Raw genomic sequence first — 25,601 nt, 5'->3', positions numbered from 1 at the left:
GAACTATGCAAAATTTAAAAGGAACGATCAAGTTTGTGTTTTAGAAGTCGATTTTGCTATTACTTTCAATGAATGTTGGACAAAACATTATAATATGATTAGATATAGCGATAGGGCGTAAGACGCGCCCTCTTCTGCTCTACTCCTGCACTGTTATTCACTATAACAAGAGGCATATATACATATGTGTAACGATATACGATGCAGATGCAGAGACTGTGAAGATGTTGTTATATCATACATATTTATGTATTACTAGATTGCAGATTGCCAATTTAACTGTTCCATTATATTCTTATCATGATCATATCACATTAAAACCAATTCTACTGCATATTTCGATATCTTGAACGTATCAAAAAGTTGCACATAACTTCAATATATAGAGATGATACTTCATCACGTTTAATGAAAATAGCTTCTATATTTAAATGAAAGTAAATTATGGATATTAAAACCTTTATTATTAACTATGTATATCACTAATTTATTAGGATTATAAAATGGGTAAAACTTCTTCTCCTATCTATTTATCTTTCTAATACTGTATATATACTGTTATTACTTTTATTTTTAACAAATTATGATAGTCATCTTAATATATGTACATATAAAACCTGTTATTTTCTTATAATTCGCAGCAATCTGTTATCTAGTAGTATTTTTATTAACATTTGGTTTAAATACATATTTTTTCATTTTATACCCTTAGATTTACTCTATAAATGCTACAAATGCATCAAAAATTACTGGAATGCTTCTTGAAATACCAACACCTCAACTACTTTCCATTTTGTCCTCTGAAGATACATTAAGACAAAAGGTTAACGAAGCTCTTGATATAATAACATACAAGCAAAAAACAGAGGCTAATAATGTATCTACCCAAACTCAGAAGAAAATGATACCGGTGGTATTACTTGAACAGTGTCAAATTGAAGATAATGAACCCTTGTTTTATTCGCCTGGGAAAAGGGGTTTTTATACGCCAAGACAAGGTTATGGCTCATTTGAACGAATAAATGCATTCAGGAATATTGGAAGGTAAGTAATTAATAAAATCTACATTATTAGAAAACAGGAAACATGTTATTATTGGCAAACTTTAGACCTCACAGAATTCGATCGCCGAAATAACACCTCTTGGTCTCAACCGGATAAAATCCCGGTCAACAGTGCAACTGAAATTAATGTTTTTTCTTGTTTGAATTATTAAGCAAAACTGAAAAAATATGAAAAAATTATATTTTTCAGATTGATCGGATTATGCTTGCAGCAAAATGAGTTGCTTCCACTTTTTTTACAACGACATGTATTAAAATTTATATTAGGAAGGAAAATTAAATTTTACGATTTAGCATTTTTTGATCCCACAATATACGAGTCATTCAGGCAACTTATACTAAACGCCCAATTAGAAGATGGAGATGCCACAATACTACGCATGGAGTTATTCTTTGTGTAAGTTAAATCAATTCAAAATGTTTGCTGATTTATAACTATTTTATTTGAAATACATTTTAAGTATCGATCTTATGAAAGAAGAAGGAGGAGGTAGTGTCGAATTGTTACCGGGTGGACGTGAAATTCAAGTTACTAGCAGCAATTTATTTGAGTATTTAAAACGTTACACCGAATATCGACTAATCAAATCGCAAGAAAAAGCTTTAGAGGTAAGTAATTTGCATTTTAATAAGAAAACTGATACAGTAGCATTTATACATTGTATTTAATATCACTCAGGGGAGCTTGCTTTAGAAGCTTCAAACAATTTTTTTGGTTTGCTTAAATCTCTTTAAAAATATCTAAGAATATGTCCCCGAAGTTATAGGTGAGAATTCGAAATATTGTCGAAGCTAGAAAGAAAATAATGACCGAGCACCTGGCAGATATATGACCGCTTGGGCAGAAAGCGAAAACTTTGACGCACGATTTCTCGCTTTTTCATTTTTACGATTTTTCTTAAAAAACTAATCGTCGTATGGAATTGGGGCAAAATTTATTATCTTTGGGATTAAATTATCTTCTATTCTATTCTAACTAAAAAAAAACTAAGAAAAGTCAAGTTTGAACATATTTTTAAACAACATCAAGTAATATTTTGGGTCAAAAACCGAATTTAAAAAAAATTGTAAAATTTTACACTTTATTTTGGAATTTTCTTAGTTTAACTAGAAGATAAATTATTAAAAAATATGAATCTCTTTGAATTTTTTGTTTCCGATAGAAATTGCGATCTGCATCCTAATGGCCGTCCGACAAATACACATGCGAGATGCATCGACAATTCCTTCCAGAAGGCAGTATATTAAAGATTTCGTATCCAAAAAATTTGCGAATGATGTTTAATACATAACTAAATATCGCTTTAACCAAGTATTTCCTTCGCTCCCAAAAAAAAAAAAAAAATCCCCAAAACAGTCGATTTTTTGAAGCCTCTAAAGCAGCTACTCCCTTAATCTGTAAAGTCGTATAGAACATCATAGACTAGACCATATTTTTCCGTTTATACCTGTAGTATGTCGTTATACCACCCATAAGCCTAAGCATTTACCTAGCATAAATATTTCTGAACTCTGGTTGTCTTTGTACCGTATACATATATCGGGCGGTATGTGAGGAAATTCGCAGAGCATCTTTCTCAATTAAAGGTGCGTCCTTGTGCCTAAAACGAATGAAATCCGGCAATACTACATCTAAGCTCTATTTACCTAATAAGAAAGTTTAAACTTCCAGTTAGCTTTGTTCTTAGCAAAATTAAGTGAATGTATATTCACGAATTATCACAGCCCCCCTTTATTACGTCAAATGATTAGAATTCTTATATCTGGCATTATGTCAAATATATTAATATTGTGAAAATTACTTTCATAAAATTGGTTGTATTATAATCATAATTAAAATTTTTACGGCCAATTTTCGAAAGACATACCTTTCCGTTGTACGTACGAAGTACAAGTTTTAAAAGAAAAAAAATAATAATCTCCTTTGGATTAACCGTCGGAATGAATAAAAAATGTGTATCACCATTTTATTCATTACTATCATCCACATTGGTTTCACAACATGATAATACTCCAAGATATAAAAAGAATTACGTTAAAAAGTTAATAACAATCCATGTTCGACGGAATGTGCATATTGGAAGTGCAGATGAATTCAAACAAATCAACATCACTAACGGTAGAAATACCCGTTCCCACCAAAATCTTAATGCGACATGAACCAATATTAAATCGACAAATAAAATCAAAATACTCAACGAATAAAACTTAGCTTTTCAACATACTTTCAGCCACTTAGATAGCACATTACAAACAATCAGAACTTTTCGCTATCAATTGTTAATACCACATCTACTGCTGTTGAAAGAAAACTGACTATATGCTTTTGTGTTAGCCAAAAAGCTGGATCATGATAAAATATACGCTTACAATGACATATCGATCCCAATAACACAGACACGAGGCAAAATGTAGTAATGAAACTTAGTGAGCACTAGGCCTCTAATATGAGATAAGAAGACCAACTTATATTTCTGTGTCGTACCTAAAAAGCTCTTTTCTTGTTGAATTCTTAAGATTTTAAATCAATTTTTTTGTTTTTTTACAAATTTTGCGCTATTAAAATACCCGGAGAAAACTAGATCGGCAAGTATAACCTGATAGCCCTACGTTAAAGTGGTGTTACTGATTGAAATATCAAAGGTATTTTTCTCCTATATAACTACTGTTTACTAATTAAATATTGTCGAGCCACCAATATTACTTGACAAAGTTCCAATCAACCAGAGAGGTGATTTTTAACATATTGAGTTAATGTGAAAAACGTCAACCAGGTGATTGGAATTAATTATATAAGGTATGTTCCAAAGTAAACAGGACATAAAAAAAACTGAACAAATGGGGTTTTCGGCAAAATCAATTTATTTTATTCAAAATAGCCTCCTTCTGCTTCAATACAGCACGGTACAAAAGCATGTCGAACGCAAGCCTTTTGAGAGGCTACTACGCCTGCATAAAGCTTTCCTTTCATAGGCAAATGCATTTTTCCGAAAAGGAAGAAGTCTCACGGTGCCATATCAGGTGAATACGGGGAGAGGCTAATGGTTAAAACGTGATTTTTGGTCAAATAAACATGTTTAATGATGTCTTTCGAATGTTGGATTCTGAGCAATTTTTGGTCACAGATTTTGATTGGCCAACATGTTGATCGTCATTTATATCCTCACAACCACTTTGAAAACGTTGAAACCACTCGTGCACTCTGCTACGAGATAGGCAATCATCGCCATGTACTTGGTTCATCAATTGAAACGTTTCGGTAAAAGTTTTACCAATTTTAAAACAAAATTTAATGTTGGCTCTTTGTTCGAAGCTTATTTTCGCACCGATAAGACAAATATACTGACATTTAAAACGTAATAACTTCACTTCCAATCGACGAAATGTCATGAAATAAAAAAAACATATTTTTTGACTTTGCATGCAAAAATATCACCTTTAGTTATTTTTTTTCAATATTTTTTTAATGCAGAACTATTATTTAGCAAATTTTAAATTAATATGCACAAAAATAAAAAAAAATACAACGAGAGGGAAAATTTTAAAACAACAAAATATGAGTTTACACATTTTTGACACTGTCAAGAAACTCTTTACACAAAGTACTTAAGCTACAGTTTAATGAATATATTTAATACTTATACTATCTTAAACTAATTTTGATTATTAGTATGACCCCTTTTAGTTTCAACTACGAGCCTAGTGCTATTTTTGTGGAACTGACCAGCTTTGTAGGTCATATTCCAACGGAATTTTATGACACTCTCCCAGTACTGCTGCTTTTAAGGCGGCGCTGTTTTTGGGCTACCATTTTGCCACTTTTTCCTTCAGATAAACCAACAAATTTTTAATGGGGTTCATGTCGGGGCTCTGAGGAGGTGTATCTATGACCTTTTGGCAATTATAAAGGACCCATGTGCGCACTGTGAGTTCCTTATGTTTGGGGTCATTGCCCTGATAAAATTTAAAATTTGGCTTATTATCGACAATAAAGCCAAATTTTTCCGCTCTTTGCCTCAAGTTTGTTTTGAGAATGGAGAGATATTGCTCAGCATTCATTGTGTTTTCAATAAACGCAAGCTCTCTCACTCCCTTGCAGCTAATGCATCCCCAAGCCATCACCGACAATTTGCCGAATTTTACTGTCGGAATGATGTTGCGCTAATCTAAAGCTGTTAACGGCTTGCGCCATACTCTAGTTGGTCCATCATTGTAGTACAGCATTATTTTGGTTTCGTCACAGAATATGACCAATAATTGTCCGGCTTGATGCTTATGTTGACAGCAAAAGTTAAGCGCTTTTCAATATTTACTTTCGAAAGCAGTGGCTTCTTACGCGCAACCCTTGAAAAGTATTTGTTTCGCAGAATTAGTTGGTGGACGGTTTCATGTGAAACGACCGTTCCACACTCTTCTTCCAACTCCTTGGCAAGGGTTCTGGTCGAAATTTGGGGGTTTTGACGGATCTTACGCGTGATAAGGTGGTCTGCCGCTCGTCAATCTTTTTCTTTCGACCACTTCCACACTTTGCTTCCAGTCTGTGTTCATTTTCGGCTCGATTTGAAACATTATAACCTGTTTTTCGCGATACACGAAACAACTTCACTAGCTCAGCTACAGATTTTCCAATTTTGTGATTATTATAATAATCAATTGGGTAACGTCAAAAGTCAATCTAGCTCCAGGCATGTTAAATAATTTTGAAATTAGCTTTTTGACACGTGTGCAGAAAGATTTCGCAATTAAATGAAAAGGAATGCAAACATAGCGCATAGTGCAGAAGCATAGATAACAGTAAAGTACCGTTTTTTCTTCAAATAGAACAAAACAGAATCGAAAACTAAAGTGTGTAAAGAGTTTCTTGACAGTGTCAAAAATGTGTTAACTCATATTTAGTTGTTTAAAAATTTTCCCTCTCGTTGTATTGTTTTTATTTTTGTGCATACTAATTTCAAATTTGTTTAATAATAGTTTTGCATTAAAAAAAATATTGAAAAAAGATAACTGTTTATTCGTGAGACATTGTGCTTATTTTTTTATGCACACATTATTGAAATAAACTGCAAAAACTTCTAAATTAAATTAAAGGATTGTTTGAAGTTTCAGCGAACATTTTTTACTTTAAACATTAAAATAAAATAAATTGAGGCCACTATTTTTGTTTCACTGTGTGTATATTAGTGATGAGCGATATTTCTCTACCGGTGATTTTTTCACTGTGATTGAAAAATCGCAACTGCGATCACATTTTATAAATAGCAGTTCGCTTCTATGAACTGCGATTGCGATCGCAGTTCGAACCTGCGAATTGCGATTGCGATAGCAGTTCACAATAAATTTGTGAAACTGTGATTTTTTAATAGTACAGTACACGCGATCACAATAGCAAATAGCAAAAAATTAGCAGCTTTCTTCAGGGTATTGTATACATATATACATATATGCTATAGCGGTTTGAAGTTTTGAGTATAACGTTCTTATAATTTTTAATAATGGCAGGAAATTTATCAAGGAAAAGAAGTGAAGTACGGCAGATGTTTGAAGTAGTAGATAAAATATATGCAAAATGCAATATTTGTAAAACAAAAATTTCATAAAACATCTTCAACAACCAGAAGTTTCAACTCCTTATGGAATATTTTAATTTAATATAATTAAATTTTTAATTTTACTTAATTGAAAGCTTTTGTGATGAACTTAAAAAATTAGCTTAGAGTACAAATTGAAACTCTTTTCATGGTTGCAATATTCATAAATATTTAAATTGAGTTTTTAATAACACTTAGTAATAAATTATATCAATTTTGATAAAAATGGAGTTACTTTTACTTTTTTATATTTATTTATTCTTTTATAAAGATGCTCTTATAATTATTTCGTTTAACCGAATATTATATAATTTAAAACAAGAATTGTAATTAATTAATTTCAGAAAAAAATATGGAATACAAAAATTACGGGTTTTTAATATTTTCCCAAAGATTAGGAAACTCCCGTTATTAATTTGGTCTTGAAAATATTATTAGCGGGTATTCAAAACATTCTGATGGATTATGGAATTCCCGTCATTAGTTTTTCTTTGAAAATATTAAAAGCGGATCATACCAACATACAAATGAACTATGCAATAAGCTCTAGGTTTCAGGTAGCCGAACCGCTCCAACATTTGCGAAATGTAGTGAAAAGAAAGGTGGAAAAACTTGACTCGAGTTACAGGAACCAAAAGAGAAATTGCCAATAAAGACAAAAGGTTCCGTCATTCCCACGACAGTCGGGTGTACGTAACTGGAAGGGACCCGGACTTTTATTCGGCCAAACACCGTCAAATCGGCAGAATCTGCCGCTACAACCACAACAACAAAAGGTCTCTGTTTGAACGTCGTCTTATTTGCGATCGCAATAGCAATATAAAATCACACTGATTTAAAATTAGCAATCTCTAGTGTATATCCAAAATTTGACATTCAGTTGAATTTTCTATGATACCGAAAGTTTTAAAATTAAAAAAGTTTTATATTAGGTATGTGATATTTAGGGGTTAATTCCTGTGACATAGGAATGTAAGGATAAAAAAGGATAAAATTCAATTTTTTTGACGCATTTAGCTATTTATGGTTACTTTAAGCGAAACTGTTATATGAGTAGTAGGAGTTATCATCCGATTTCACCTATTTTCACACTATCTTTAGAGCTGGCGAAATGATTTGTCCTCTGCAAATTTGGATTCTACAGCTTGAATGGTTTAATGGAGCCACATTTACTTTTTGAAGATTTTCAAACCACAGCTTGCCCTTTAAAGCGGTTTATTGTACTAAATTGCAGTTTTGTACTTTAATTTGCTGTTTAGTTGTGGCAATTTATAGATTTTCGCTTAATGGCTATTTGTAGTCGTGGTAATCGTCTGATTACGCTCATCTACGACATCAACGCTTCTAGAGCGTCAAGGAACACGTGTACTAAGTTTCAGCAAGATATCTAAACCACGGACGGAAAAATAGTAAACTTGTTTTGTCATCCAGATAATTTATATAAACAAATCGTCACCTAAAATGCAAAATAACGTAATAACATTTTCGAAAACTTACAGTGGTGTGAATGACACGAAATAAAATGGAACAAGAGTGAAAAAAATTAATATTGGTTAAAACTGGTTTATATTTGAGCGCAGAACCTGAAAATGTTGGAAAAATGTCATATTATGAATGTAATTTGAAGTAGTGAATCGTAATCAATAAGATACTCAATTTCGAATTTTTTGATGATACGTTATTTTGCATTTTAGGTGACGATATATAATTCTATATATATCTCGATTAGTTTTAATTGATACAAGTAACCGTTAGGTGAATAGCAACATTTGGAACTTTAATTGTAACTTATCAATATTTTAATTCCTACCCCGTTATTTTATATATAAATGAGAATGTGAATTACATTATACTTTCAGGCGCTAAGAGATGGAGTGTTTGATGTGCTGCCAGACAGCTGCATGAACAGCTTAACTGCTGAAGATCTTCGTCTACTATTAAACGGCGTTGGAGACATAAATGTGTCCACCTTGATATCATATACAACTTTCAATGATGAATCCAGTGAGGGATCTGACAAGCTCCTGAAATTTAAAAGATGGTTTTGGAGCATTGTAGAAAAAATGGGTACTTCAGAGCGTCAAGATTTGGTAATATTGATTTAAACTTTAACCAAAAATATTTGTATTTTTTAATAATTATATATCAAATATAAGGTTTATTTCTGGACCGGCTCACCTGCGCTACCAGCCTCCGAAGAAGGATTTCAGCCCCTTCCTTCAGTAACTATTAGACCAGCCGATGATTCGCATTTACCTACAGCAAACACCTGTATATCACGTTTATATATACCTTTATATTCTAGCAAAACCATATTACGTAGTAAATTACTTATGGCCATAAAATCGAAAAACTTTGGTTTTGTATAAATTTAGAGATAAGCTTTTAACTAGAGCATAGTTCTACAAATTCCATTTATATTAATGGCGAAATTGAGATAATTAATTTATGTTTTCTTGTACGACATACTTATTTATTATAAGGATATATTTTAAATTGCTTGTAAAATTGAGTTTATTCCCACTTACAATTTGAATTCAATAAAAAATCTGAACATCTAAAAATTTTTTTTTTGATAAACAGAAATGCTTATTTACATGTAGTCGGTTAAATAAAACAAAACAGATACATACAATATCTTTTCTATTATAAAATCAGTGCCTTTTCAAAATAGGATATTTACATTTTGATTTTTTTAACTAAGTATGCTGTCTTGTTCTTAGTACCAATATACACAATTTTTCCAGCTTTGGCCCCTATTATGAGTTGCATTCGATCTTCGACAACGATCGAAAATGCTGGTCGAACGAATTTGCATTTGGTATTACGACGCTCATTCGATGAAGATTGGCGTTATTGTGAATGGCAATCATTTTGAATGTTCACGATAGTATACATCTGTCAGATAAAACTAACAAATATTTTATAAATAAAGAAAATATAAATATAAGTTAAAATAAAATATGACTACGACTGAGTTGTGGTTTGGCGATTCTTCAGAGGAGGATGAAAGCTTACTGGAATTGGCTAAAAATAGAAAGAAGCTAAGGGACGCTTCCAACCCTTTGGAATTGGATTCCGCTACGTAAGTACAATGCTATTTGTTAGAGGTTTCTACATGTTCAACATTTAGGAAATTTTATTTGTAGATTTAAAAAAAACTTCCGTTTGTCGAAAGAGGCGTTTGTTGATTTGCTGTCCGCTACAGAGGAGATGCTGCAGCGATGCACACGAGCGAAATCTATTCCCAATATACTAAAATTGGCAACAGCTTTACGATTTTGTGCTCAGGGATCGTATCAACTTAGTATAGAGAATGAAAACATGCTTGGACTTGCACAGCCCACGGTGTCTATGGTACTATCTGAGGTACTCGATGCCCTGGAGAATTTCATTTGCCAAAGATGGATAAAATTCAATTATACCGAGGCTGAAATGCAACAAGCAAAATCACATTTTTATAGTAATACCAGATTTCCTGGGGACTTTTGGCCTGCATAAAATTAACAAAAATAGTATAAATTAATTATTTGTTACCATAAAGCAATAAATAAACGCAAAAAACCTACATTTTCACAAATTTCCATTCACTACGCTAAGCTGTCGATAGGTAAATTCTGTTCCACAGCCATTTCGATGCTCATCGAAAATTTCGATAGGGTTGCATAGCTCATAATACGAATTTGACATTCGATTTTCGATAGCCAGCGAATAGCGAAGATCGAATGCAACTCATAATAGGGGCCTTTAACACGTTGGCTGCCAAAGCCTTTTTAGAATTTTGATCGTTCAGTAGCAATGTAATTTAACATTTCAGCTATCCAAAAGGCGACCACCGATATTCTCAAGAGCATTCCGAAAAATGACCTTAAACACTCATTTGAAATGCTAATTGACCGGGCTAAACGCTGTATCGAAGCACAAGGAAACTACTTTGAATAAAAAAATATAACTTGAAAAATATAAATTTTTTGTTGTTTTTTTTAACAGTCCTGTTTCTTTTGCGACAGACCTTGTACACCATCTGAGTATATTCTGCGATGAGTGTGGTGTTAAGATGCAATGGAAATAATAAAAACAGTCATATTAATCACATGCTCTTATTCTACCCTTCAAAAGATTCCATACCACACCTTATACTATATTTAGACCGACATTGAAAACATGTTTTCGTGGGAAAAACTGGTTTTCGCACGAAAACTTGTGTTTTCGTCCATGTAAAATCTGTCAAACGAAAACACAGTTAATCGATTTTTTTGGAAGACATATTTTGCCGGCCCTAAATTGTCACTTGATATTTGTTTACATTCCATATACAAATACGGCTGCTCACTGTTAAGGGGGTTCTCTTGTTCCTGCAAAACCCTTGCACAATGCACCAATTGCAGAATTTTCTTCTTGGTGCAACGGCACAAAAAACACGCAAAAATTTATATGCAATGGCTGTAAAATATGTCAGACCAAACCCCACGTTTATTTTCGTGCCGTCATATACCACTAGATTCTGCAATGTGTGCTCTCTTGGCCTTGCATATTTCGGTATAGGATTTTTGCATTTTGTGGCATCTTGTAAGAGCAAGAGAATCCCCGTATTGATAGTTGTCAGTGAAAACTCATCGAAAACACACATTGTCGGTCCGAACGACTTACATTCCGCAACATACAAATGTGTTTAAAAAAATGTTTTCAATGTCGGTCCGAACATAGTAATAGATATTATACAATTTTTGGTGTTATTATCGGCCCTATAACCAATGTCGTTATCGACATCGAAAATAAATAGAGATTTTAAATTTTTAAACAAATATAGTAACGACATGGCAACAGTCGTTTCTTGTCGTTGTAATAATTCAAAGTGGGTAGAAACGAGCGCTATTGTTTGAAGTGAATATGTAAATTTCTAACACGAAGCAGTTGGACATTTTAGTGCCTGAATTACTTCAATATATATTTTGTTACCTTCCAAGTACTCCTCTCCAGATTTAATACTATGCCATGTGGCGCAACGAAGTCCTTCTGATTAAAAAGTATAGTTACAGGTACCGCACACGCTTAGTTTATGAGAAATTCGGCTTTGAGGTTCAAAAACTCCCAAAATTCAAACATTCAATAAGGTATTTCACTACATTTAGCGCACTTTATGCACATGTTTCACTTCAAATTCATTTAATTAAACTGTAAACATTTAAACAAATTTACACTTTTTGCAGCTTTTATAGGTAAGGAATCTTTATTTTAAATATTCTTTTTACACTCGAAGTGAGCATCATTTATGTGCTAACAATTGTGAGGAAATGGAACGCTGACATAAGATAATAAGCAAAGATGAGCAATTTGCTCGAATTTCTTTTTTTTCGCTATAATTCCTCTTTTTTTATTTAGCAATGTTAGTTCTAATAAAAAAAAGGGTCTCAATAAATTATATTTCAAATTAAATGTACCCATTTTACAATCTTTCCAACCATATGGATATTTGCTTATTTAAATTTAATAAACAACTAAGTAATTTTATATAATAATATTACGTAATAAAATACCTAGGTTACCCCGAGTATTTGGTCGATTAGGGTAAGGCTATGTTCGTAAATGCATCATGACTTGCAGCATAAGCAACAGTAGCAACACTGCAAGTTTGACGTTTGATACTTCTTATGCAATTTTTGACAATTTGCAGATACATTTGTTTGCATTTTTGAACGCGTATAATACTAAAATGGAAATTTTGCTGAATCTAACACTAGACGAAATTTGTGAGCAAAGAAATGATAGATTTTCTTTAAATTTAAGAAAAAGAAGGTTATTGAAGTCAAAAAGAAAAATTTGTAGGTACAAATGTTTGTCTTTAAAAAGAAAAATACCTAAAAACAAATCATTTATTAAAACAATAAAGTCATTTCCCGAAGACATTTTCTATTCCCATTTTCGAATGAATTGGGCCACTTTTAAGGTAAGTTTTATGAAAATTAATAATTTATAGTTTCACTTTAATTAGGCTTTGGAAAAGGCTTTGACTCCACACTGGGTAACTGCAAGGCTTGGCCGTGATGGTCATTCGTTAGAGAATTGTCTGTACATGACATTATGGAAGCTATGTAATAGCAGGGTGACGTTCCGACAGCTTTCGGATCGCTTCAACATTGCAAAAGGAACATCACACCGTGTATTTAACAAAGCAATCCAAGTCATTTGTAATCTTAAAAGCGAAATAAAATGGCCGTCTATTGACCGTCAGCAAGAGGTCATGACAAATTTTGAAAATAGCAGAGAATCCCTTTCCTTTTGTTATAGGATGTTTAGATGGAACGCATTTTAATATACCTACCCCAAGTGTAGATGCGATTAGTTATTATGATCGCAAAGGAAACCACTCAGTATCCATGCAGGTTTGATTTACATGCTTCCACCTCATTATTTTTATCACATTAATTTATTATCTTCCAGGCTATATGCGACAGCCAATATCGTTTCCTAGATGTGTTTATTGGATATCCAGGGAGCTGCCACGATGCCAATGTTTGGACAAATAGCCCAATATTTCAAGCAATAACATCTGGCGAGTTACAGCTTGCACCAAGTGCTGTTATATTGGGGGACTCTGCGTACCCCATATCGAAATTTCTAATGGTACCTCACAGAGACAATGGGCATCTCAGTAGGGAACAGAAGACTTTCAATACCCGTTTAAGCTCAACGCGAGTATTTATTGAACAAACTTTCGGGATTTTTAAGAAACAGTTCAAAATTTTAAATTATATTGAAGCTTCGAGCATTAAAGCCACATCTAATGTAATACTCGCTTGCGCTATCTTACACAATTTTATCATAAATAAGGGAGGTTATTCTGAACATATTAACTATACAATAACACATGCCGATATGGAAAACAACAATGAAATCCAAGGAATTCAAGATGACCCCGTTCGCCGTGTTGATTCAGATGATATCAATGGAATCGATAGAAGAAACTATTTTACCACTCTGTTTTCATCATAAAAAATTTACTTTACCTTACCTTCCTTTATTTGAATAATTTTTTTATTACTTTTTCTGATGAACTTCTTTTTAATTTTTATTGTTTTCATTAAAAAGAAAAAACATTTATTTAACTAAACCTAGTTTTAATAAAAAAAATAAGCTGAGCTTCTTACACATATAAAAAATAAGGTACATTTCAGTTCTCTGCCACAGGCCAAATACTTAACTATTCATATTAACACTATTTTTTTAAATAATCTGCCAACACCGATTTCATGTCTAGTAGAGCTTTTATTCTTTCTTTTTCTAGAGCCAGCTTGTCCCTCTCCAAAGCCATGACCTCGTTATGTCGAGCTTCTTCTTTAACCGCCTCTGGTTCGAAAAACTTTAAAATGTCTTTGTTAGACGTCGTTCGAGGACGAGTGGCTCTCTGACTGCTAGTCGGTGGAGAATCTGGCGACTCAATATTTATTTCGTTTGAAGATGTGGGCGACAGTACCAAATCCAAAGAGGCTTGCAAATTTGCTATTGGAGGAGTAATTGAGTGCCTTGTACCATAAACTTCGTCGAACTCCTCAAAATACCTCCAGGATGTAGCTTCTCTACCGGAATTATTATTTCTTTCTTAATGCGCTTGTACGTTGCCAATAGATTTAAGAATTTTCTCTGCGCTGTGGTGCTGTCCAATCTTATATGTGGATTTACATTTTTGACTTCGGTTACAACTTTCTTCCACAATACATTTTTTTTCTTTCTACCAGATTTAAACTCGTCCTCCATACTCAACCGTACTCTCAGCAATAACTGTGTCTCCGCATTACTAAGATTTTCACTAAAAATTTAAAAATAATAATTTATACAATTATTATTAACATAATTTAACTAAATTTCAATATAAAAATTAAAATAAAACAGTTTTCCACTTACTTTTCGTCAGACATCGTAGTTAAATGCAGTAAACAATTTTTTGATAGAAATTATGAGTGACAACTGATAGAAGTGTTGTATTTTTGAACGCTTGATTATTGCAGTGTTGCAATATTGGCATTTCTAAACGTTCTGTTTGTTATGAAATCGTCATGATGCATTTACGAACATAGCCTAATTCTTTTAGAGCAGAAGGGAGTACTACGCGAAAGTACTTCAGTCACCCTGGGAATTGGTTCCACCAGGGTTCTTTGTTTAGAGCGCCAACGCTGAAAGGAGTGCTTTCCATACTGATTTACAGCTTAGCAAATGATGTGAAAAAATATTAATAGTTAATAAAGTAAAAAAACCACCCGAAAGCACAAAATAATAAAACGCTGTCGTTGAAAAATCCTTCATATATGGTGTTTAAGATGTGGCAATGCTTGTTTTCTTCATAATTGTAAACAATCTAACCTTTTCAACGATGAGTGTGGTAAGTGATTTGTAAGTTAATAAATTTAGCTAAAAATAACAAAATAAAAATGAAATGTGAACTTATTTTAATGTTTAGAGTGTATGTTTAAACCTACAAAGTTTAATGAAACATTGAGAACTATTATGTGTTATTGAAAAAAATTTTTGAATTTTTAATCGGGAATCTTTTAAAAAATATAACCGTACGACTTTGTACTGTGATACAGTCTCAAGTCTTTAAATTTGAGATTTTAAGTTAGAGACAATTTTTGAGACTTGAGACGATTTTGCTATTCTGTAAGTGACAGTCACAAAATCTATTACATTTCATTATTCAGAGATGTTTTTACACTTGAATGAAAATAAATATGTCGATAACAAATATTAAAAATCAAAAAACATCATTATCCATAAAAATAATCCATAAAAATAATATTTACGAAATTTATGTAAAATTTATTTATTTTTAACCTTTTCGTGTTTGAGTTGCTTACAAAATATAAAAAATACAATCGATTAATATTGTTACGAATTTACTCTTGCTAGTTTACTTTGTTAGGTTCGTATCTCTGGATTGACAAATAAAATCAACACTGTTTAATTTAATTCAACAACTCTTTATTTCACAACTCGTCTACACTATAGCAGTTTACTCTTAGCACTGATTGATTACGTTGGCGCTGCCACGGCTTATATAGCCACGCACTTCTCGCTGATGCCGACGTGTCCTTCTAGAATATCGCGTCTGGAAATTACCAGAACATACGGCTATAGCCACGCACTTCTCGCTGATGCCGACGTGTCCTTCTAGAATATCGCGTCTGGAAATTACCAGAACATACGGCTATACGGCGCCAGACTCAGCAATTGTTTAACTAGACGAGCAGACAGTGTGGCGCCAGATGTCTACAACAAGACAAATGCTATTCCATATACCTACAGCTATTGTTCATAATCAGGGATGCATATAGTAATACAAATACAACTTAATACTACTTTTTGTAACACTGCCCTCCACTAAAGCCTAATCGTCCCGATTAGGCACAAATCCTCTTGAACCAAATGGGGCGAGCCTCTCCAAATGTACTACTTTCATTTTACATCGTGCTTTCCCATTTCTTTGTATGCGGTATACCACGTCATTAAGTCGTTTCATCCCCATATAGGGTCCTTCCCAGGCTGTCTGCAATTTCGGTGACAAGCCTTTCTTTCGAAGTGGATTGTACAACAGGACCAGATCACCTTCTTCAAAACCTTTTGAATTTGCCGCTTGATCGAACCGGTCCTTCATCTTATTGCTCATCAGATGCGTATGCTGTCTTACCATTAGATGCAATTCATTCATTTCTTCCTTTAAGGCAGAACAATAATCTCCATCATTTCTTACAGCTGTAGGATTCGTACCAAACTTAAGATCAGCAGGGAGTCGCAGATCAGATCCGAAAATAATCTTTGCTGGCGTGTAACCAGTTGTCTCGTGCTTCGCTGAACGATACGCCAGCAGGAACATCTGGATGCACTTGTCCCAATTCCGTTGGTCTTTATCAACGATTTTCCGCAGATGTTCTTCGAGCGTTCGGTTGAATCTCTCTACCATCCCATCTGATTGTGGGTGTAACGCTGTTGTCCGTGTCTTGTGGATGCCCAATAATGTACAGACTTCTTGGAAAATGGAAGATTCGAAATTCCTGCCTTGATCTGAGTGTAATTCGACGGGCACTCCGAACCTTGTTATCCAATTTTCTACAAACGCTTCGGCTACTGTCTTCGCTTCCTGGTTTGGTAAGGCATATACTTCTGGCCATTTACTGAAATAGTCCATGACAACCAGTAGATATTTGTTTCCGGCCGTACTGGTTGGGAACGGACCTGCAACATCCATTGCGACTCGTTCAAATGGTGATCCCACGTTGTACTGTTGTAGCCTACCGCGACTTTTGGCTTTAGGACCTTTAGCTGCCATGCACTCTACGCAATTACTTATCCATTCTGCTATGGAATCTCGACAACCGATCCAGTAGAACCGTTGTTTAATCTTCTCTATAGTTTTTGTAATTCCAAGGTGACCTCCACTAGGTCCATTGTGATATTCTTTCAATACTTTCGGGATCATGGACTTCGGTACTATGATCAGCAGACGAGACTGTTTGCCATCTTCGCTTTCCCAGGTACGATGAAGGTATCCATTAACGAGGTTTATGCTGTTCCATTGGGCCCAATATGCTTTTGCAGTTGGACTCTCGCTACTTATTTGTTCCTTTGGTGGTCGTACCCCATTTTCTTTGGCCATTACCAGCTTTGCAAGATCAGGGTCCTCCAGCTGATTGATTCTGATGCGGTGAGGAGTCCAATCATCTTCCGGTTCTATATTCAGTAATCGCACGTCGATTATACCTTCTTTTCCTTCTGATTTGGAGCAATGTTTACATTCCAGTGGACAAGGGCGACGTGATAATGCATCCGCATTTTTGTGGTGAATCCCCTTTCGATGTTCCGTTTCGAAGTCGTAATTCTGTAATCTTTCGATCCATCGTGCAATTTGGCCTTCCGGATTCTTAAACTGTAATAACCATTTTAATGCTGCATGATCAGTCCTCAGCAAGAATCGTTGTCCATACAAATACTTGTGGAAATGTTTTACACATTCCACCACAGCTAGTAGTTCTTTTCGCGTCACACAGTAGTTTTTCTCTGGTTTCCCGAGCACTCTGCTGTAATACCCAATTACTCTTTCTTGTCCGTCGATGAACTGAGACAGGACACCTCCAATTCCATAAGCGCTCGCATCTGTATCCAGGATGAATTTCTTTCCAGGTATTGGATAAGCTAACATCGGCGCCGTACAAAGTAGTTCTTTCAGCTGCTCAAATGCTTTTTCTTGTTCCAACTGCCATACAAATGGGCGATTCTTCTTGGTTAAATCATGTAAACTTCTAGCCACGTTCGCAAATCCAGGTACAAAACGGCGGTAATACGTGCATAAGCCAAGGAAGCTGCGGAGTTCATGTATGTTGGTGGGTCGAGGCCAATCTTTGATTGCTTTTATTTTTCCTTCCTCGGTGTGAATCCCCTCAGTTGACACTTTATGTCCGAGATATGTGACCTGCTTCTTCCATAATGAACACTTTTTGGGATTCAAGCGTAATCCGGCTGATGCTATTCGCTGAAAGACTTCCTCTAGATTTTTCAGATGATCATCAAAACTTTTTCCCATGATGATAATGTCATCAAGATACACTAAACATGTCTTCCAGTTGAGTCCTTTTAACACATGTTCCATCAGTCGCTCGAACGTTGCAGGCGCATTACATAACCCAAATGGCATCACAGAGAATTCCCATAACCCGTCGCCCATACTGAAAGCGGTCTTTTCACGGTCACGTTCATCAATCTCGACTTGCCAATATCCACTTTGTAGATCTAATGTAGAAAACCATTTTGCTCCAGACAAGGTGTCTAAGGTATCGTCGATTCTCGGTAGAGGATAACTGTCTTTCTTTGTGACATCATTCAACTTCCTATAATCTACGCAGAAACGGGTGCTACCATCTTTCTTTTTAACTAAGACGATAGGTGAGCTCCATGGACTTATTGAAGGTTCGATTACACCGTTTTTGTGCATGTCTTCAATAATTTTGTTAGCATCCTCACGTTTTGCTAGTGGAACCCTACGCGGAGCTTGTCGGATTGGTTTAGCGTCTCCAGTATTTATGCGATGTTTGACAATGCCGGTTCTTCCTGTGTTTCCTTCGTTTGCAAATATGGATGCGTATTTTTCTAATAGTTTTTCTGCTTTTAATTTTTCATTTCCATGCAGTTCGTTCAGTAAATTATTTAGGAGTGTAGGACTTATCTGCTGTGGCTCAATAGTAGGCTTCTGTTCTGACCGTTCGCATCGTGCTATTGCACTTACATTCTGGCACTGTCCAATTACTGCTCCTTTCTTCAGCCTTATAGGCGTGTTGAATTCATTCACTACTCTGACCGGAATGGTGGCGTCTTCTCTAGTTTTCACAAGCGTTCTTCCTACCAATATGGGTGTATCTATTTTTGTTGGTTCCACAATCCACAACTCTTCAGTCCCACCTCCTCCATTCACTTTAGCCCATACAATCGCCTCAGATTTTGGTGGAATGCTCTGATTATCATCAACAATCACCCTCTTACTTTCAACGTTGGTCACATATCCGGTGTTTATAGGCATCTCCATGTTCTGGCAAAACAGCATTTGCTTGTTTAAATCCAAAGTAACCCCGTGATTAATCATGAAATCTACTCCCATTATAATTTCATCCGTGATTTCTGCTACGATGAAGGTGTGATTAACTTCTAGGGTACCGATCATTACTTCGCAAAACACTTTTCCCGCGACAGCTGCTTCCTCTCCGGTGGCCGTTCGAAGCTTGCAACCGACTAATGGTTCAACCGTTCCTCTTACCACATCCGGTCGGATAATTGAATGTGTGGCACCAGTATCCAAAGTAAGCGTTGACAGTCGTCCATTTACGATGCCATTGATAGTAAGATTGTTGTCATGGCGACCTATTTGTGATATCGAGATGGCGGGGCAAATAGTTGTGGGAACCAGCTCACGCCCCTTTGAACTGTTCCGTTTTAGTTTAACGACTTGTGAGATGTGGATGCTCCGTCCTCGTTATCTGTTGGTTGTTTCCGTTTTGATGGGTTTACTTTTATATTGCAATTTCGGGCAAAGTGACCCGCTTTTCCACAGTTGAAACATCTTCCTGTTGTATTTACTCGCGGTGCAACAATTGTCTTCAGAGTCTTCAATATTTCTTCCATCAGCGCCGGTTGTTCCATTTCAACCCTTTGTACTTTGTGTGCTGGTTTACTTAGTAGGGAAGCTGTTTCCTGTGTGAGGGCGTGCGAAACCGTTTCAGCAAACGTTCTTTTTGGCAATGCATATGTGGCGCGTTTGGTGTCCACATCACGAATTCCATTTATGAAACATTGAATTTTTACCCTCTCAATATATTCCACAGGTGCATCTGCATTTGCCAAATGAGCCAGTCGTTCGATTTCAGTTGCGAACTCTTGTAATGACTCGTTCATCTTCTGACCCCTATTTTGCAGTTCGATCTGGTATATTTGTTTCCGGTGCTCACTACCATATCGTCTTTCTATCGCACTCATCAATGCCTCATAGTTGTCCCGTTCACAGTCTGGAATAGTCTGAAGGATTTCTGCCGCAGGTCCTTTCAATGATACAAACAAGGACGCCACCTTGTCCGCTGCATTCCAATTATTGGCCATTGCTGTCTTTTCAAACTGAAGTTTGAAAATTTGAAATGGAATACTTCCATCGAATGTGGGTGCCTTCAATCTTTGATTATTTGTTGATGGTGCAGGGCCATGTAGTTGCAGTTCTCGCACACGCTCAGTTGAAGAAATTCTGATCTTAAATTTTCTTCGTCATTTTTTATTGTGCTTAATTCGTCTTCAAATTTTGAAAATTTCTCTTGCACTTGTGTATTATTTTCTGTAATCTGTTGTACCAAACGCTTTTCTAACTGCGTATTATTTTCAGTTATTTGTTGTGTAAGGCGAGACTCTAACTGTGATGTATTTTCAGCTATTTGCGTTATTTGCTGTGCCAGACGATTTTCTGCCTGCACTGCATTTTTTGCATTTTCGGCTATTTGCTGTGCCAGACGATTTTCTGTTTGCACTGCATTTTCTGTTATTTGTGATATATTTTCAGCTATTATTTGCTTAAAAGCCACTAACAGCATGTTCATGTCTCCACTTGATGATGTTCGTTGTTCTTCTACTTTTTCTTCTACCTTTGTAGAAGTTTCTGGCCCATCAAATTCGAACTCGTCCACATTAATTCCATCTGCTTCCATTGCTTCACGTAATCGTGCCTGCAGATCCGCCTTTTGCCCGCTTATCGGCAATTTACGCTCCTCCAGTTCCTTTTTCAATTGCTGAATTCTCAATTCTCCGAATTTAACCATCTTGAATTTGGATTATTTGACAATCCCACTTCTGACACCAATTGTTACGAATTTACTCTTGCTAGTTTACTTTGTTAGGTTCGTATCTCTGGATTGACAAATAAAATCAACACTGTTTAATTTAATTCAACAACTCTTTATTTCACAACTCGTCTACACTATAGCAGTTTACTCTTAGCACTGATTGATTACGTCGGCGCTGCCACGGCTTATATAGCCACGCACTTCTCGCTGATGCCGACGTGTCCTTCTAGAATATCGCGTCTGGAAATTACCAGAACATACGGCTATAGCCACGCACTTCTCGCTGATGCCGACGTGTCCTTCTAGAATATCGCGTCTGGAAATTACCAGAACATACGGCTATACGGCGCCAGACGCAAGCAGACAGTCGCGGCGCCAGACTCAGCAATTGTTTAACTAGACGAGCAGACAGTGTGGCGCCAGATGTCTACAACAAGACAAATGCTATTCCATATACCTACAGCTATTGTTCATAATCAGGGATGCATATAGTAATACAAATACAACTTAATACTACTTTTTGTAACAATATCTATTATGATCTCTATTCAGTGTATTCGAAATGGCAGCAAGAGTTCTTCTTAGTTTGTGACCTGCTAACTATCAGGTCTCAAATTTGAGTCAATATTTTGAAACTAACGCTAGAGACTGTTTAATGAATAGTAACAGTCACAAATTGAGGCTTTACCACAAAATGTCTCAAACGGAGACTAGAGACTGGTTACAGAATCCCGCTATAAGTGTTAGCAACATCAGTTTTGCATATTTCTCCTCTGGAGAAGCTCTGATAGGGGAGCATTTATATTTATATTTTTTATCCGACCGCCAAAGTAATCGGAATCGAACCCCTTTTCATAAGCATCGTTTGGGATGGCTTTCAACAAGTTTTGTTTTATCTCTTCAGTCGACTGAAAACGAGTTCTATTCCGATAATTGTTGACTTGTTTGCATGTTAAACTCATAAACCCATGCCTCATTGACAATTTTAATGCTTTCACTGAATGTGGGATCGAAATTCGCACCATCAAGTACATATGTCCAAAAAGACCTATTTACTAATAATTCTCTTTTTGAAAAAATTCAGCTTTATCGGGACGAGTCGAGCAAGAACGCGTTTCATATCCACCAAAATCATTTGAACGGACGAGAGATGTCGAGCTCTCTTTCCATCTATTTAACACTTGCCTGAAGATTTTCAATCACCATATCCTTCACAACGAGGCATGTCTTCAACGATCTCTCGACCGTATTTGAAGGCTTTGCACCACTCACTCGGAGTCTTGTGTTTTTGATATCACCGTAAGCCTTTTCCAACATTTGCAACGATTCCGCAGACGAAATTTGGTTAGAAATACGAAATTTTAGACAAATTTTTATTCGATATTCTTATCTATTGTAAAAATCGCAACGCCTCACTGAGTGTGACTTAAGGAGCTGCTGTAAGCAAACTGGTTGACAGATCGCTATCATATTTGGGATAGTAATTAAGGGCATTCCTACCTACTTAGCAAAATACATACATATTTTTGAAATATTGTTTACCCAAGGAATTTAATTCCAATTTCCGAGTGCGTTCTTGTCACAATGTATACCTATATTTTGAAATTCGATTACAACTGAATGTTCACATAATGTGTTTTATAGTTTAATAATTTAATTTTTCAAAATCAGGAGTACTAAATAAAATGGATACTTCTCACAATTTTTCTTTCCGCGGTTCTTATATCTTATTAAAATACAGGAAACCGGTGTCGTTAAAAAGCGAAGTCACAAGACCTGTGCGCTGCTTCAAATGTTTTGAACCCAAGCACTAAAATGATAAAAACTGCTTCAAGGCACAGAAGAGACGTACTACTACTCAGTGGACAGTACAAACCTCCAAGTAGTGACAGTACCTGGATTAAAGAGAAAGCTCAAAATAAAAGCCTTCACGAGAATTATGGGCACTTGAGATTGCTCGCATTTACATTAACATCACTAATGGTGGTCTGATAAACAGCCTAACCTTTCGACTTATGCTAACTCTTGCATCATACCGTCTACGGTCTACGGTGCTCTCTATTATGGTTTTCAAAGCGATTGCAATTTGCTGGCTGAAGTTTTGAAATTCACTATAATGATTTTAACTCAACTCGTTAAAACAAATTTCGGTTGAAGTATGGTCAACCTTCGAATTTTTTCTTAGAAAATATCAGTTGCTAACATGCAATTTTGGTAAAAAATTAATGAGTTTATTTAAGAAAGATATTAACACAAAATGGAAAACGAAAATAACTTATGAATATGCAATAAACATTAATTAAAAGCCATAAACATATTGTCATTTCTAATAGGGATAATAGGATCCTAAAGTTAAACGAGTAAAAACTTGTAAAGGGTGATTTTTTAAGAGCTTGATAACTTTTTTTAAAAAAAAAACGCATAAAATTTGCAAAATCTCATCGGTTCTTTATTTGAAACGTTAGATTGGTTCATGACATTTACTTTTTGAAGATAATTTCATTTAAATGTTGACCGCGGCTGCGTCTTAGGTGGTCCATTCGGAAAGTCCAATTTTGGGCAACTTTTTCGAGCATTTCGGCCGGAATAGCCCGAATTTCTTCGGAAATGTTGTCTTCCAAAGCTGGAATAGTTGCTGGCTTATTTCTGTAGACTTTAGACTTGACGTAGCCCCACAAAAAATAGTCTAAAGGCGTTAAATCGCATGATCTTGGTGGCCAACTTACGGGTCCATTTCTTGAGATGAATTGTTGTCCGAAGTTTTCCCTCAAAATGGCCATAGAATCGCGAGCTGTGTGGCATGTAGCGCCATCTTGTTGAAACCACATGTCAACCAAGTTCAGTTCTTCCATTTTTGGCAACAAAAAGTTTGTTAGCATCGAACGATAGCGATCGCCATTCACCGTAACGTTGCGTCCAACAGCATCTTTGAAAAAATACGGTCCAATGATTCCACCAGCGTACAAACCACACCAAACAGTGCATTTTTCGGGATGCATGGGCAGTTCTTGAACGGCTTCTGGTTGCTCTTCACCCCAAATGCGGCAATTTTGCTTATTTACGTAGCCATTCAACCAGAAATGAGCCTCATCGCTGAACAAAATTTGTCGATAAACACATTTCGAACCGAATACTGATTTTGGTAATAAAATTCAATGATTTGCAAGCGTTGCTCGTTAGTAAGTCTATTCATGATGAAATGTCAAAGCATACTGAGCATCTTTCTCTTTGACACCATGTCTGAAATCCCACGTGATCTGTCAAATACTAATGCATGAAAATCCTAACCTCAAAAAAATCACCCGTTATATTTAGCCATATCGAAATATTAGCATGTTCAAAGAAGCGAATAGCTATTACGTTTAGTGCTTTTGAGTGTTAGGAATATGATCTTATTCATTTTCAATTTTGAATGACTTTTTCTTTTCCTTAAGATAATTGCATATATAATATATTCATACATATTGGAAATAATCATTCAAAATAGCAACTTAGTTTTCCAGTTATGGTAAGGATTTGCGCTCCTTTTTCACACATGTTAACGTCACGTGATCCTTACTGTCAGGCTCCTTACCGAAAATATACGAAAAATTATGCGGAGTGTTTTAAGGTCCTACTAAACATTAAACGTGGAGATATCGAAAATTGCAGTCTACAAAATGTCATATTTTATTCACTGAAAATCTCGCTTTCGCCAAATACCCAGATATCGGTGCAGTGGATGGATATTAATAAGAGAGTACAACAATTACCCCCAAGTTTTTTTTCTCAAAGTTAACTCAGTGATTTCATGCGGAGACATAAAGTAAATTGTTAAAGTGTTGGACGTAGAAAGTTATTGTTTTAGTGGCATCACACTACCAACACAGAGATGAAATTTTGTGAATGACTATGTGAAAAGTTTCAAGCGTTTTTGAAACACGAAAAATAGTTAGGGATGCGCAATTTTAAATCACTCCAATTACCTGTCGCGAAAAATACTTATAAATTGTTTCGGTAACGAAAAAGCGTGCGTTCGGTTCAAGGGTTCAAATTGCAATAGAAGTTCTTTATTTCTTAATCTAATTGCTAAGCCTAAAGCTTAAACTAGTGGAAATATAAATATGTATTAAAAAGGGGTAAGTATAATCATTCTCAACTTTCGTTAAATATTATAACAAATTGTGGTAAGTATTAAGGTAAGTAATAGATTGGTATTATGAATGCATTATTAAGGTAGGTATTTTATAATAGATTTTCTTAATTTAATTTTTAATAATTCAATATTTTATAATTTTTATAATTCAATATTTTACAATTAATTTATTATTTTTATTTTAGGTGTAAACTTGTCGCTTGACGCAACACCGGCCACCTTGACAGGATCAGATTCCTTCAATTTCCAGTGGAAGCAAGGCCAGCTTGTGGATGGGATCCTTGATTGTGCCCGCCTTAGTCGCCATGTCTGCGACTCGCACCTTGCCGTCTGGCCCTTCGACGGTTGCGACGACGCGCCCGAGTACCCACTGCTGTGCCGGCATGTTGTCCTCGTGGACGAGGTCGCTGTGCTGCAGATTGCGAGTGGGGTGCAGCAACTTGTTGCGTTCCCG

At 35.4% G+C, this 25,601-nt stretch overlaps 3 protein-coding genes across 4 annotated transcripts in view; 1 reads left to right on the top strand and 2 right to left on the bottom strand.

Moving 5' to 3' along the window:
- Positions 1-9,216, top strand: part of LOC105230161 (E3 ubiquitin-protein ligase hyd) — an 87,462-nt gene extending 78,246 nt beyond the window's left edge. For both annotated transcript variants that reach the window (XM_011210774.4, XM_019991998.3), the window contains exons 15-19: positions 713-1,044; positions 1,255-1,461; positions 1,526-1,673; positions 8,512-8,742; positions 8,809-9,216. In XM_011210774.4, the coding sequence (XP_011209076.2) occupies positions 713-1,044; positions 1,255-1,461; positions 1,526-1,673; positions 8,512-8,742; positions 8,809-9,021 (1,131 nt within the window). In that variant the 3' untranslated portion in view covers positions 9,022-9,216. The remainder of the gene's footprint in view (positions 1-712; positions 1,045-1,254; positions 1,462-1,525; positions 1,674-8,511; positions 8,743-8,808) is intronic.
- Positions 1-25,601, bottom strand: part of LOC125776679 (uncharacterized) — a 125,356-nt gene that overhangs the window by 44,948 nt on the left and 54,807 nt on the right. The gene's annotated exons all lie outside the window — the stretch shown is intronic.
- LOC125776722 (SAFB-like transcription modulator) overlaps positions 20,350-25,601 on the bottom strand; it is an 89,263-nt gene continuing 84,011 nt past the window's right edge. Inside the window, exon 2 of the mRNA XM_049450270.1 lies at positions 20,350-20,814. Within this exon, the coding sequence (XP_049306227.1) occupies positions 20,350-20,814 (465 nt within the window). The remainder of the gene's footprint in view (positions 20,815-25,601) is intronic.

This window comes from Bactrocera dorsalis, chromosome 2 (genome assembly GCF_023373825.1).
Source record: "Bactrocera dorsalis isolate Fly_Bdor chromosome 2, ASM2337382v1, whole genome shotgun sequence".
Taxonomy (NCBI): domain Eukaryota; kingdom Metazoa; phylum Arthropoda; class Insecta; order Diptera; family Tephritidae; genus Bactrocera; species Bactrocera dorsalis.
The sequence above is the reverse complement of the archived record's forward strand: the minus strand, read 5'-3'. Positions and strand labels throughout refer to the sequence as shown.